Below are 15,073 nucleotides of genomic sequence, written 5' to 3'. Positions count from 1 at the left end.
GGTAGAGCATTCCTGGCACACTATTAATGATGTCCCATTGGACAGTATGTACAGTATTGGACAGTAAAGATGGGGGAGGGGATGTATTACATAGACTTAAGTAATTTTTCTCTTATGAAACAAAACCTACCGCTCCCCTGTTCTGAAATTAGTTAATACAAGCAACAGTGCTTGAGTCTAGCACAAAGGTGTAGCTGTGGTCCCAGATCTTTCCTGATGTGCTACTTGCTGACTTAAGGAGGTAACAGCCTTTTATATAAAGGAGTATACAAAGGAACCTAAGTGTTTAAGTAGCTTGCTATGATATGCTATATGTCAGCATATCATAACAGTTATACTCTAAAATTTGTAAGCTTTTTTCAGGGCTTTGGAGCTTGCATTGCTTTTACAAATTGAAGGGTTTATAAACTTATAAAATGTGTAGTAGGAGGCTGTCTGCCTTAGAGGGAGGAGGTCTGCCATTTGCTTAAAAACAGTTGAATTTTACACCCTTGAAAGGAGCTACCTGTGCCCAAACAGGCAAATTGATCAAATCTCTTCCCTTAAGATGTTTATTGTTTATCTGGTTTCAAGTGACTGCTAGAGAGTAGGAGGAAAAAAAATCATAGTAAGCAACAGAATCAACATAATTTCAACGATAAATTCTTGTTAACTACCAATAAAAAGATAGCAAGGGAATCTTATATAACTTTTCAAGATGATTATGAAAACTGGACAAAACTAAGACTCTATGATGTTAATATTGTGTAGCAAGACCTTTCATCATCATGAAAAAGCTTCCCAAGCTCTATAATCCATCTGAGGAAATACATTTCAAAGCTATCTTATTTTTATTTAGCACTGCCTTTTGATGCTATTGTGAATTAGTCTTAAATCTGGAGCTATAATTAAGGTACCTCACTTTGTTCAAACAAAGTAATCCTTTGGTGGTGTTCATGTTCCTCTTCTAGTACAGCAGGTATCAGAAGTCTGTTAATTAACAAATATGGTTGAAAGGTAAAATAAAATGCTCTTTAGTGTTTCTGGTTTGGAAATACAAGTCAAAGCTATTCTTAGATACCTAACATTTGAATGTAAAAGCCAAAACTTTATCTGTGAGTCACTGTAAATTATCTGATCTGATAATGTCAGTGTCTAAATTGATTAGAAATTACACTTAAATTGAAAATAAATTTAAATTTTCATTTAAAGGATTTGGGTTTTATTTAAAGAACTCTTACTGGGAATGAAATTCTAGCCTGCAGGACAAAGTGTGGTGAAGAGGACAAGATGGACAATTTTGATTTCATTGTCAAACATTGTACTGAAGAGAGGAGGAAATTAATATTTAAGGTTAATAGTTAATTTAAGATTGACAACTCTTACTTTTGTTACCTTTTTCTCCTCTTCCTCATTTTTACGTACTCATACGTGCTTAAATGGTTTCCAGACATTTCCCTTATTAGGTTAACCCTGCTTATAATTCATGAGTTACCCTTAATGCAAGTCTGACATCTTAAAAGACTCAAGTTATGAGGACCACCAAGTAAAATGATTTCTCTTGATAGCATCTTACAGGAGAATGTCTTGGTCATCTAAACTAAAGATTGGTTAGTCATTGTTCTGGTCTCTCTAGAAATCATAGGAGTGCTGCTCTGCAAATTAAAAGGCAAGTATTTTTGAAGGTTGTTAATCTTGGTGGAATAAGGTTTTTTTTGTGTAAGTCTATTCTAATACTAAAATTTCCTATAGGTAACAGACTACTAAGAGATGTCCTTGAGATGTTTTTTTTTCTGTTTACTATATGCCAAGTATTCTAGGGTTTTAATTGATCATAGCTTTTTCCTAGCTTACAAGGTATTAAACATTCATACTTTACCAGTGTCTTCACTATTAAGAGTTCTTGAAGTGATAGAACCTAACCTCTTGTCTCCACAATAGTCTTAAAACAATAAGTAGAAAGGTAGAGTTTTATTCAAAAGTTTCTTCATAGATTTGCAGACCACCACTAAAGTGTTAGTTGCCATATACTTGTTTCTCATGTGACAGTAATGTGTGATTTAAATGTTCATGAACCTGTTTGAGGGTGTCAATTGTGACACAAAAAAATCATTCCAAAACGGTTTTCTAATAAATTGTTCAGATACAGTACAGAAAATCATTGAATCTGTAGCTAATTTCTGTGCTCTCTGGGGTATATTGATTTCATTTGTCATTCTGGATTCTTGGGTGTTTTAATGTGTGCAGTTGAATAGGTAGTATTTATGAAGAATAGTCTTGAGTATTTCACTAAGATAAGTTTAATGGTTACTTTCCCTTTTAATTCCAATGGGACAAATTTAAGCCCTAGCATGCTTATGTGTGGACTAAAATCATGGGGCTATAGAGTTCTGTTAAGGCAACTGGTTAGGGATGAAGTCACTTTAAGCACCTCTGACTTCCATAGTTGAGAGAGACTGAGGTTATGGCTGAAGGTGAGAGCAAAGATTAAGAGGTTTTAATCTATTTTCAGTAAAATTGTACCTGAAAACTGTGGTAGGAATACTAAAGCATAGCCATATGCTTAACTTCTCAATTTGTGCAAGTTCTGTTCGCATCAGTGCGGAAAGACACTATATAGGTTGGCTTAATATCGCTGCCTTTATTGGTGCTAACGTTTTTGCATGTGTAGAGAACTGAGTGGATGAGTGTCTGAAAGACATTTGTGGCGATGAATCAAGCCTAAAAATGGCCAAACTTTGATAAATGCCAAAAAAGTATCATCTTAACAGGTAGTTAAGGTGTTAAGAAGGTAGACTTAATTTTTTGGTGGTAAAAATAAATTCAAGACAGTTCTTCCTACTTTAATTATTTGAAGACTATACTAGTATGTTTTCCTCCAGGAACAGGATTGTATTGATACTTCGTGTCTCATCTGCAAATTGCAAACACCCATTTGCTGTGTTTAACACTGTAGTGATTTTTTTGTGTAATGAGGTATCTTGTATTAAACACTTAAGTACTCTATGATACCAAACACTCAGAAAATTAAAATTCTTCTCAGCACTAAGCAGATGTGAGAATGTTGTGAATCTTTGTTCTTGATGCAAAACGATCTATATGGAAAAAGCAAAAATGGGATCTTGAAAGAATTTTCAAGCTTGGTACTAAGCCTCCTTTGATTTAAAAATTTGAAGGAATAAACATGTACAAGGAGTTAATTTGGAAATAATTGTGATGAGGCTCTGCCCATCACACAGGAGAGGTGAGATCTGAAGGCATAGCACCTCTTTTCTCACTTCAGGTTCTCTGCGTGGGTGTGTGGGAGGTGCTTGGTTCAGAAAGTGACTGTAGCCTCAACAATACCACCCTGTCTGTGAAGAAAAGGCTGCAGCTCGGCTGTCTGCACCAGCAGCAGTATGAATTTCTCAGTTTGAGAATCTGTCTGGTCTTGGAAGAGTGCTGTGTTTTATGGCTAATGACTGGTCATGCAGAACTGCAGCGTCCCGCAACTCAGGCGGATGAGTACTGCTATGCCTTTTGGTCCTTTATCTCTTAAGGCATTCCACTGAATAACTGTTGCAACAAAAAAGTTCAATGTTGCTAGAGCTCTCTAAAAAAAAAAAAAAAAAAAAAAAAAAAAAAAAAAAAAAAAAAAACCCAGTTCTGAGTTCAGATGGCTCAAGCTGATATTTTATCACTGTTGAACTGCAATTATTTGTGTAGAAATGGAGATTGTGGGGAAGATGACATATTATAAATGCCTTATTTTTGGTCTCATAAACATTGCTATTGGCTTTCAATCCTGAATAGTTAAACAGCAGTTGTTTTTAATTCAAAAGAAATTGAAGGCTTTGTCCAACTAATCTGAACAAAGCTGTTTAGCCTACTCTGTATATGCACTTCTGTCTTCTGTGCACCTATTTATTCTGGCTGATTTAGCATTGATGGGATGGATGGTGCTTAAATTTCAACTAGTTTCCCCTGTTGTGTGTTCTCTTTTATTCAATGAGATGATACTGGACCAGAAGAGTTGTACACAAGGAGGCTCCTAAGGTCACAGTGATTATGGGTTCACTTGATTTCAAGTAAAGCTTGGTCAAACCTTAATTGTGAGCAAGTACAAGCTCCTAAAATGATGTGCAGATAGATACTGATTCTTAAACTTGCTTAAGAGTCAAGTATCTTTCTATTGAGTTAAGTTTTCTAACTGCCCTAATGCATTTTTGATTAGATGAACTAACTTCAAAGAAACATCATTTAAGTTGCTGAGGTATTGTCTGTGTGGAAACATGCACAGACTTAGTCTAAGTCAGGTGTGTATAAAGCAGCTTTGTTTTTGCTGTTGTGATGGTTTGTTTAGTGTTTACTTCACAGTTCTTCCTAACTGGATTTAGCAAAAATTAGTCTTGCTTTTAAATATAGAGGAGGAATGACCCAGTCTTCACTAACCTTAACTAAATCTTTAACCATGTATCATTTTCAGAGTCAGAAAATAATGAAAACGCTAGCTGCAACAGATCAGTGTTACTTTGTTCAGTGAAGAAGTTTGCAGTATTCAACTGTAGAGGGGATTTTATATGTAAGTAGATCTATGATTGCTATTTTTCTAATACGGAAATTTAAATATGGAACATCTTTGTTTACTTCTGGCATACTGGACATTAAGTACGAAGAGGTCTTAAGTCCATGATTAAACTTTTTTGTGCAACTACTTTGCTATAACCAAGTGAAAGTGCAATCTACATTAGTTTCTTAAATACTGTATCTGCTGAAATTTTTTTTGAAAGTATTAATGGTAAAGTTAAGTTTTGTGTGGTTTTGTTTTTATGCTTATAACCAATACCATGACAAATGGTTTAAATACAGGCCGGGTGTTAGGCACAATTCTGGATTAGATGCTATATACAGCAAGCTATTTTTAGTTTGAAGATCTTGTCTGACAACTGGAAGTGTTTAATGAACTTCATGCTCCTAATATTTTTTCAGAAATTGAAAACTGAAAATATAATCTGGAGAATTTCAGCTTTTTGTAGTTTAGATCAATCTTGATTATAAGCTTATATCAGCTGATTCAGTGTATTGTAAATTTTAACTTGTACCAATATGTGTGATTTACACATGATTTAACAGAGAACCTAATGGTGTCAGAAGTTCTTGCCTATTCGTGTTGTGCTGGCTGTCCTCCTTTCTAGGTAAACGTGAGGTTTTTCTAATGCTATTTTTCCATAAAAGCAATTAGCTCAAACATCAAAAAAGATGAATTGGGACATAAAAATGACTGGATATTTTGCTTTCTGTGGAGAAAATTTTTCAATAATAGGCAACTCTAATTTGACGCTGCTTCATTTAAATAGTGTACCATCAGTCTTAATAGCTTAATTTCTTTGCCGGTCTATGAATCACTGTTGCCTTTCTGGATATCAGCAGTGTGATTTGGAATGACATTCCATACTAGTAGAGGAGAATTGCACTTTGTTAATGGTTTTAAATCGGATGATGACTGTTCAAAGCTACTCAGGCCTACATTATTCCAGTGTGACAGGCTCCTTGTGGAGATGGTTTAGGAGTTAGCATGTCAGTGAAGTGATTAAAATCTCGTAGTGAATGAAACTTTACATGCCTTATCACTGCACTTGGGAAATACATGTTACGAGTTTTGCTAGCTGATATTTTTTGAGCAATTGCTATCCTGTGGTGTGTGTGTGTGTGGAAAACTGGAGGAATCTAGAGACTGGGGGATTACTGTTTAGACTACTGAAAGGTATCTTAATTGAAAAATATTTTTTGGACTCTAGTCCTGCATTGGCCTTGTGCAGGGAGAGGGAGGGAGATGTGAAGGAGGGGGCTTCCATTTTGTTTAATAGAAATGCAAGTGGAGATAGACTTAAAATTCCAAATAATTAAAGTAGAGCTTGTAGTTAGAAACTTGGCAATTTCCATGGATGATAGATGAATGGCATAGAGAGGTTCTATGCAGTATCTATGTACTTAATATATCTAATATCAAATATACTTGGATAACTAAATGAAAATTGTCAAAGTGCCAATAGTTAACTTTGCAGACCTAGTTTGTACCCAGAACTATCCAGCCTTGCTTGGACCTTTTTACCATACAGTGCTGTGTGTGGTGATCAAGACGTCCTCTGTGCTGGACACTGTTTAGAGGAAAAACAGCTTTTACTAAACATAATTGCTGATTCTACAGGGCCCTGTCACAGACATCTTCAACATTAAGCTCGGTGATCTTTGGCCATTTTGAACATAGGCTCGTAGCAGATCACCAGTACTACATGGATTGGCAAATATGTTTGTAGCAAATCTAGTAAGAAAAGCAGAATAATTTATTCAAGTCAACCTAAATTGCCCAGTAACTAAGATTTCAGTGATTTTTTTTTTCAGTATTTCAGTGTGTACTAAATAAAAGTTTTTTCTTCACTTTGTAACTAACATTCCTGGCTAATGTTGGTGCAATGATTTGATATGAAAATTGTGTGCTGGTGAATCTTTCTTGATGCTTCCTCTGCAATGTGTGTTTACTTTCATTTTACCAACTTTGAGTGGTATCCAGGTATGTGTCTCCAACACCCAGTTTCTGTGGTTCCTCCTTTCTCTTTTGGGGGAAGATCTCAGTAAAATCCTGCAAAAAAATCCATGCAAATACTAGCAAATCTCTCCGAAATTACTTTTAGGTTGTTCTCTGTTGCTATCTTAATACTTTTCTAGCTCTTGCTGCCATAGTTGTTTACCTGAGGGCTGCAGAAATCTTCTGGACTGCTGATCAGGTAGTGAGAATCCAAAAACCATGAAATAGAGCTGTTCCAGGAAAGCAATTCTGAGATGTGCCTGTTTTGCTTTGATCAGGTGCTCCTTAGGCATCCTCATTGTTTGGACTCTAAAGTTGTCTCATGGCTTTAGATGGATTTGCCTGTTAATACTGAAATTGTATGTTGCTCAGCAATGTTATAGCTGTCTTGAAGATGGGCACATTTTCAAGAACCGGAAGGTTAGTGGAAAGGAAATGAGATGAACTGTGGGAATTGTTCCAGGATTTTTTTTTTTCTTTCTAATAGGTAAGTTACAATCTGCAGTATTAAAAGACAATCTCAACTCTGCAAAACATTGTAGCATTGCAACAGGGAATGTCTCGGCTCTTGAAAATACTGGTTTGTGTGACTGCGCTGTTGCATAGCAAAAGCACCTTGTTTGCAAGGCAGCTGTGCTGTGCAGTGCAGACTGGGCTTGCACAGTGATCTTTGTTAGAGTACAGAAAGCTTCAGATTTGAGATGCTCCTTTTTGTTGCTGTGAAAGCTACAAATCTCTATGATACTCTTATCACTGTCCCTCTCTGACACTGTTGCATGAATGGGGGGGGGAGAAAGATGCTTGTTGCTAAATACTTAACTGCAGAAGTAGAGTGGCTTAGTGGTTTTAAGAGGTTGGTCCTCTAAATAGGACTGTTAGCATGAGACTTTGTGGAAAAGAGGGAAATAAAGGAAAACAAGTGGAAAGAAGCACTGAATCATCCCCACTTCCCAAGCTTGCCTTTGAGAAGCAGACTATCTAGAGAGTCAAGAGTCTTTGTAGGAAAAAACACTAAAAGTAATAGGGTGCAAAGAACAGGGTAGGAACATTCTCCTGAAGAATGACTTCTGTGCTCACCTTGCAGATGGTTACTGTCCTTGGTGTCCTTGGCTAGCTACTGTTTAGAAATGCTTTATCCTTAAGGAGAGTGAAACTAAATAAATCACCAACCTCCAAACGTGTACTTGTAGAGATATTATTGCTATGTAACTTCTGCTAGTAACTTGACAGGATGCTTCTGCTGACCTGGAAAGGAAACTTGGGTGTCCGCCCCAAAAATGCCAATCCGACAGCCACTTAAACTGGAAGGTAAGTCCTTTAATACCTTGTAAGCCCTAAGAAATGCGGTTGAGCACAACTCAATGTCCATTAGAGAATGCTAAACAAACTTCATAAACTGCCCATAATTTTTATGACATTCTACAGTTCAAAAATAGTAAATGTTCTGTTTGCAACTGTGAAATTCATCAAGGATGTTGCTTGAATGGGGATGAAGAAAGGGCTTGACCTGGTGAAAGTGATAGTTTGTGGCTGTGTTGGGCAAGTAGAGCTAAACTGCAGAGAATCCATGACCTGTGTGCATTAGATGTGCTCCTAAAATGCGTCGTCTGATTTAGACTTATTGAAAAGGAATCCAGTTACATATTTCTAGATTACTTAGCAGTGTGCATCAAATCATGGTGTCAGGAGGACAATTAGGAGAGTTGCTTCGGAAGTATACTTTTGATCCAGCCCAATATGCTGGTGCAGATGCAGCAGAAGGCTTTTTGATTGGTATGTGGTGTCTTGATTCTGTGTAAAGTTGCTGACCTTTTCATTAGTAACAAAGATCTTAAGAATCATTTATTTCAATCAGCTAGCCTGACAAGGAGTAGTGAAGCATAGGGAATACTATGTCACTCAAGCATTCAAAAATAAGTAAGTAGTTGTTGTCCCTCCCTTTCCTTGAAACCTGAGTTTGGAGTTCATTTAAGCTATCTTTTGTTTTTAGTCTCTTTATGATAAAATCTGAAAATTTTAAAGGTGTTTTCAGAGGGCTAGAGAATATTTCTTATATGGGGGGGGATTTATTAGCAAAAGCTGAGATTTCATATAACTATATGCCTGCAGGCTGGAGTTGACTGCATTTACTTGCAAATTTTATTGCAGGTTTTGCAGAGCTGAGAATCCTCACTTTGAGTTTGGTTGGGTTTTACTTGTTTTGTGTGTAATACCTCTAGGATTGTGGAGCTCATCTAGTCACTTATGGAGAATGTTAATTTCTTTTCAGAACAGAGCTGGAATGTATAACTTTTAGGGTAAGTTTGCTTTTAAAAACAGGCAACAAAACCTGCAAATGTGGCTTTTAATCTTGTGTTGTAGTTACTTTATCTGCATGTTGGCGGCTACAAACTGGGGAATTACAAAAGAGAGAAGGCAAGAGTGAGGGAACAAGCTGTTCCTCCTACTCTTGCTCTAAAATTTGGAGTTGAACCCTTGAACCTTCCTCCCTTTCGAGGTGCTGCTCACTTCTGACTAAGGAGGACATCTGAGTGGTGCCCCCTTAATGTGACCAGAGGGAGCTGTTCACACAGTGCTCCTTAGAAAGCTGAACTTTCTGATGTTACCTTAAAGCACATTATTTCTGCCTCTCAGTGCTAATGGATAAATAGTTTTAAGTAGGAGCATAGTGCAATTTCAGCTATGCGCTCAATTATTTGTCTTAAAATTAGTTAAAGCTAACAGAATGCAGCAGTTTTCTAAATACTAACCGCTGTGGATTTAGGCATCGCGCACTCCCCCCTCCCCGGCCCAGCAGACTTGTCTCCCCTGAGCTACCAACGCGCAGCCACGGCAGACCCCGCTCCCACGGGACGCTCCTCCGGAGAGCCCCCGCAGTGCCCCGCGGGGAAGGGGGGCAGCTCTGCAGCCGTGCAGCCCCTTGCAGGGCCGAGGCGTTTTGCTGCTGTGGAGCTGTGACAGTGGCTTTAATTTCCGAACGTCCTGTAAAGAGCCTTGTAGAACTCAACCTGTAAACATACATGCACACACACGCATATATACGTATGTGTATGTATATATAGGACTGAAATATGTGTAATACAGGGGTGTGTGTATATATGTATTTTTATTTGGGGGGGTGGGCCCATCCCGACGGCACAGGCCAGCGGGTGCTGCTGCCGTGGGGGCTCCCCCCGGGTCTACCTTAAGGGGCCCGTTGACATCAGGCGGGTGGGCGGGTGGGTGCGGAGGGAGGCGGGCGGGCAGGCAGGGAGGCAGGGAGGGAGGGAGGGATTTCCTGTGCTGGAGGTCAGCTGTTCGCAGTCCCTCCGTCTCGCCGCCTTTCTCTCCGCTCGGCGCCGCGTCCCCGCGCCCCGCCGGGCCCCCCGCGCCGGGAGCCTGCCCACGCCGCCCCCTGCCCGCCCGCCCGCCCGCCTGCCTCCCTCCCGCGGATTACAGAGGGATGTGTAAGCCACAGGATGCCCAGCAGCACTGGAAAGAGGTTTAAACCGACTAAATACATCCCTGTCTCCACGGCGGCCGCCTTACTAGTGGGTTCGACTACTTTATTTTTTGTTTTCACGTAAGTAGCGCTGCGGGCGCCTCCGCGGGGGGCGGGAGGAGGCGCCGGGGGGGCTCGGCAGCCCCGCCAGGCCCCGGCGCTGCGGCGGGGTGCGGGGTGCGGGGCGCAGCCCCCCGCTCCCGGCGGGGCCGCGGCGGCGGCGGGAGCGGCCTGGCCCCCGCGCGGGCCTCGCGCTGCGGTGCCAGCCCGGAGGCGGCGGGCGGCCGCCGCGGGCGCTCCGGGGTGGCGGGCGGATCCTGCACCGCTTTATGTAACGGGCCCCCGGAGCCGGAGGGGGGAACTCTTCTCTCCCCCCCCCCCCGCCAGCCCGTTTGCTCCCCGCAGCGCCAAGCCGCGCTCCGGCGGGCGGGCGGCTTGCGGCTCCCCTGCCCATACAGCAATATGGGAGTCGGGTCGTGCTTTGCCTCCCTATTTCCTCTCCCTTTATATAAACTTGAGCTATGTAGGTTGTTAACCCTTCCTTTGCTCGGGCTGGAGCCGCCCCCTTGCCAAAGTAGCGTTGGTGGTTTGAGGAAGAGCCGCGTCAAAACGCGGTTCTGAAACGCGCTTTGGCTGAGCTGCCTTCTGGAGAGGTGCGGAGATTGCTGCTTGGGTGTTAAGATTTTTCTCTTCCACTTATTTACCTTGTTTTGCCACGGTTGAATTTCTAACGGAGCACAGCAGTGCTGTTAGGAGCAGGCGGCTATTTAACAGTGCGAGTACGCGTCCGGGCCGTGACCGTCTCGGCTTGGCTGTAATACCCTTCTCAGTGTTTCAAAATGCTCCTTACTGGTATAGTAATCCTAATGTAGCACTTCAGAGTAAAATGCAAATGTTACGTTGTCTAGCAGCTTCTTAAAACGGAAAAACTTGATGCTGAGTGATGCTCTTAATGTGGTCTGGTTTCTGATTGCTTGTTCTTAACGTGCTTGATATGAGTATGTCCTTTCAGGATATTGGACTAGTTCAGCTCTGAGAACCGCTACGCGTAGAAACCCATCATTCATCGCTTAGGTGCCTAATTACAGTCTGGTGCTCCCAGGCAGGCGCGAGGCGGAAGTTGGCTGCCGTGAGCACCTCGGCTCAGGCTGCTGCTGTGCGTGTCTTTAAAATGCTTTCGCATTTAAGCAAAAGGGCTCTTAGTGCCAGCATTTTTCTGTCCCTGCATCTTGAGAGATGAATGTTTGCCACGGCTGTTTGGGAAGCTGTATGTTTGTTTTCACATGATACTTTGATCGTAGAGCTACAAATTACTGAGTGATGTAAGACTTGCCTGGTAACACGGTTGCTGAAACGCGCTTTTGGCAGCAGGACGTCGCCCGAGATGTTCCTTTCAGGATAACGTTACTGTACGGGAGAAGCAACTGGCTTTAGCCTGTTACCGACTCTCAAACTTAATTCTGCTCCTTCTATTATCAGTGAATAATTACATGCGAAATGAAGTATTTTTAGGATCTCTCCATATTGTAGCTTGGCCTGTGCTTCTTAATGTGTTAGTAAATCTTTCGAGGATTATCCCAGACATACGTTCTCTGCTGTTGCCAAGTCTTGTGTGTAATAAAAGTAGCACATAATTGAGCAACTGTTGTCAAGCAGCGTCTGAAGTCTTGTCCCTTCAAAACTACTCAGATGAATTTGTATGAAATTGCTCTTGGTTTTCATTCTGAATAGTTCAGTAAAATCTGTTTTTCTCTTGCAATTGAAGGGAATAATATGCAGTAGATTAAAGTATCTTCTGTGTGGTTCTCTTCCTTTTTCTGAGCATCTCTCTCTCTCTCTTTTTTTCTTAGTACACACAGGTACTACACAGTGTTTTGTGTTCTGAGAATTTTTCTTATTGTGATATGCTCTTCGGGGCTGAGATACAGACCTATACTTTCAGTGTTGATCTGTACAAGTGTTTTGATGTTAAGTACAACTTATATAGCAGTTGAGGCACTAGCTTAAAACTTATTAATGCAATCCATGTTATGCCAGTCATAATGCATGTGTTTTATCAGATGAAGATCCAGCTGTGTTTTCATTAATTCTGTGTATGTAATGTTAAGGACTAAGGCAGCTGTGTTTGTCAGTGAGCTTACCTGTACATAAATATGTGAAACTAAGCAGTGGATGGGGCTCATATCAAATTCTGGGTGCAGATCAGCCTGGTGGGATATCAGAGACTTGAGCAAACTCAGTGTTGTGGAACTGAATAATGAAGATACGTGTGTGTGTGTGTGTATGGAAAATTTGAATAATTACTTGTTTAAGCCACTTACTGAATAGAAAACAAAATTGTCTCTGGGCACTGCAAGCATTTCCAAGCAACTTCTATGAAAAATGAAGGCTATGACTAGGCTTTCCCCCAGACATGTTTGTGGGCTCCAGCCACATGTTGTGTCATCAGCCTGATGAAAAGCTCTTTGAACTCGAAGGCCACGGCTAGCTTTTTAGCAATGTAGTCTTTATTTTTGGCTTTTGTCCAAACACTTTGCTAAATAGCAGCACATAAAGTCCGTTTGACACACAGTATGTGCTACTATTTCATGGTGGTGCTGATCAGCAGTACTCTTATACTGTAATCTGGGAAAATTCTAACAATTCCACTTTGTGTTTTTTTTTTTTTTCCCCTCAGTTAACCATTTAGGCCTCACTGTTATCTCTGTATTCCTTCTCGTTTTTTTGAGGGAGAACTAAACTACTTAGCAATTGAGTGTTACCTGGAAAGGCACCTAAATATTGGAGTTGTGTTGTAGACTCTTAGGTCTCCGTGTGTGTTCCCTTCATAATAAATGGAAGCATGTGAGTAGGTGGTCTAATTTGTCACACTAGGAGAGTAAATAAGCACGAACTCTAAGCATTACACAAGAATGTGTAAATAATGTTATATATAATGATTAGCTTAATTTACTTATGTGAACAAATCAAATGGAGGCATAATGAAGAAAGAACCGGGTCTGCTTAGCATTCCAGGAATTCAGACTGATTCAGTTGTAGCAGTCCTGAGCTGATTTCTTCTGAATCTCTTTTTCTTCACCTTTCTTATAAGGTTTCTTATTAGTGGCAACAATTCAGGCCATTTCAGTGAAGTCTAGGGGTTTTTGGCTTGGACCAGGGACGATGATGTAAATATTAGTGTGTTCATTTGAAGAATCAGGCTCTTGTGAACTTCTTGCTTTATTTTAGGTTGCGTAACTGCAGTATTAGTACATAATGCAGCTTAATTGTCTGCAAGTATAATGCTGTAAGTGTAACTTCACGTAATGAACTACGGCACTGGAGCTAATTGTTCTCTTCACCTTTTTAGGTTATGCTATATAGTACTGAGTTACTTGAATCTGTGAATTTTGATTTAACAGCTGCAATATCTGAATCTACAGATTACACAGCTAAGTGTAAGACTTTAAGGAAAAACTGTGGTGCATTTTAGTGATGGGGAAATAAATCTTCTCGTTCTTTCACTGAGTGCTGTAGACTAGAAATTTCTGCTAATACCTGTTTTAAGACTGTTTTCTGTAGCATGTGTCACTTGAGCATCTTTAAGATATGGTAGAAACATGAGGTTAATAACAAAGATACGGGTGCTGCTTGTTCTTTGATACAATGGGAAGCAGCAATAATCTGTTATGTAGCAGCACTGCTGTACGTTGTTCCCTTAACTGGGATAATCAAATGAGTAATTTCTGGGGTGAAGGAAAAGCACAAGGAAGAAACTCGTTCAGTGAATACCAAGAATAAGACTTCAAGTTTGTTCTTAGAAGTCATTATGGGATTTAATCGTGGGTATATACCCCGATGTATGCACTTGGAATTTGAATGCAGGCTGCGACATAGGAATTTAATATCAGTAGTTCTCAGGAAACATCTGAGGGATGATAGATAGGTGTAAAAGAGAAGCTGAAGCTGAACTCACAGTAGGGAAGGCAAGAAAACGAAGAAAGCTTTCCCCAGCCTAGAATCCTGGTTATTCAGCTGGTGGAGGGAGGATCAGGAGCAGAGCAACTGCTAGACCATACTGAGTAGCAGGACTGGTGGATTTGCCTTAGTGAGAAGGAAAGCTTGGCCTCCTTCATGAAGGTTTTAAATTTTATTTTGTACTCTCCCTGCTATATCCTGTTACTGTATTTCATGAACTGGAAAGGCCCACTATTCTTGCAATGGCTTAAACATAGTGTAGCTGTATGTTCATTTGGATACTTTTTTTTAATGATGATAAATACATTTCTTAAGTTAGAAGTTAACCTCACCTCCTCAGAATTGATACTGATCTGGATAGCATTAAAATAAATACAGAATAGAATTTTCAAGTTTGAAACTATTGTAAATATTCTGTCTGGTAATTAATAGAAGCATAATAGTGTCCCTAAAATTCCTGACCTATTTTTAGGTCTCATCTTCCCATGACTTCTGTATGTTCCTAGATCAGAAGAGGAAAACATCTTCTGCTGGTTTTGACTAGAATTTTTGCTAGTGACTGAACCAACTTAATAGAGGATCATTTTGGCATTAGGAATTTGGCTTTTATCCAAAGCTGGTTTTCTTACCTAAAGCAGTTTAAAAACTTCAGCAAACTCTGGTTCCCAATGTTCGGCTGCTCGCCTCTGCCAGTGCAGTGTTCTGATTCAGTTAGAACAAATAAATGTGATTTTAAGTGTATATTACAGATGTTAGAGCATCTGTAATGCAGGTGGATTTGATACTAGACTGGAGGAAATACTTGGTCACTGAGAAATAAGTGCACAAAAAGGGAACTGAAGATAAAATTGCAATACAGACTTCAATTTTGAGAAGCTGCTGGACATCTTAAGTTCTGCCCTGGAGTGTGATTGTATGTCCCTCTTACAGCTTGGCCTCTGCCTCAACTTCCTAAAGGCAGCTTGTGCGGTTTACTGTTGCTCTGGCAGTTGCTTGTGACTTCTGATGCCAAAAGTTCAAGGCTTACTGTGGTATGTGTGAAAGCACGTGGAAACGCTGCTGTTCTGCTCATCCACATCCCCCTCCTGCTA

The 15,073-nt window shown here is 40.4% G+C and overlaps 1 protein-coding gene across 2 annotated transcripts in view; it reads left to right on the top strand.

Annotated features, from left to right (window-relative positions):
* The first annotated feature begins 9,974 nt into the window (after positions 1 to 9,974).
* Positions 9,975 to 15,073, top strand: part of ZDHHC8 (zinc finger DHHC-type palmitoyltransferase 8) — a 108,836-nt gene continuing 103,737 nt past the window's right edge. Inside the window, exon 1 of one of the 2 annotated variants that reach the window (XM_062589853.1) lies at positions 9,975 to 10,106. In XM_062589853.1, the coding sequence (XP_062445837.1) occupies positions 10,003 to 10,106 (104 nt within the window). In that variant the 5' untranslated portion in view covers positions 9,975 to 10,002. The remainder of the gene's footprint in view (positions 10,107 to 15,073) is intronic. The other variant, XM_062589854.1, reaches the window with a different exon arrangement.

Source organism: Rhea pennata, chromosome 17 (assembly GCF_028389875.1).
Source record: "Rhea pennata isolate bPtePen1 chromosome 17, bPtePen1.pri, whole genome shotgun sequence".
In the NCBI taxonomy this organism is placed as follows: domain Eukaryota; kingdom Metazoa; phylum Chordata; class Aves; order Rheiformes; family Rheidae; genus Rhea; species Rhea pennata.
The sequence above is the reverse complement of the archived record's forward strand: the minus strand, read 5'-3'. Positions and strand labels throughout refer to the sequence as shown.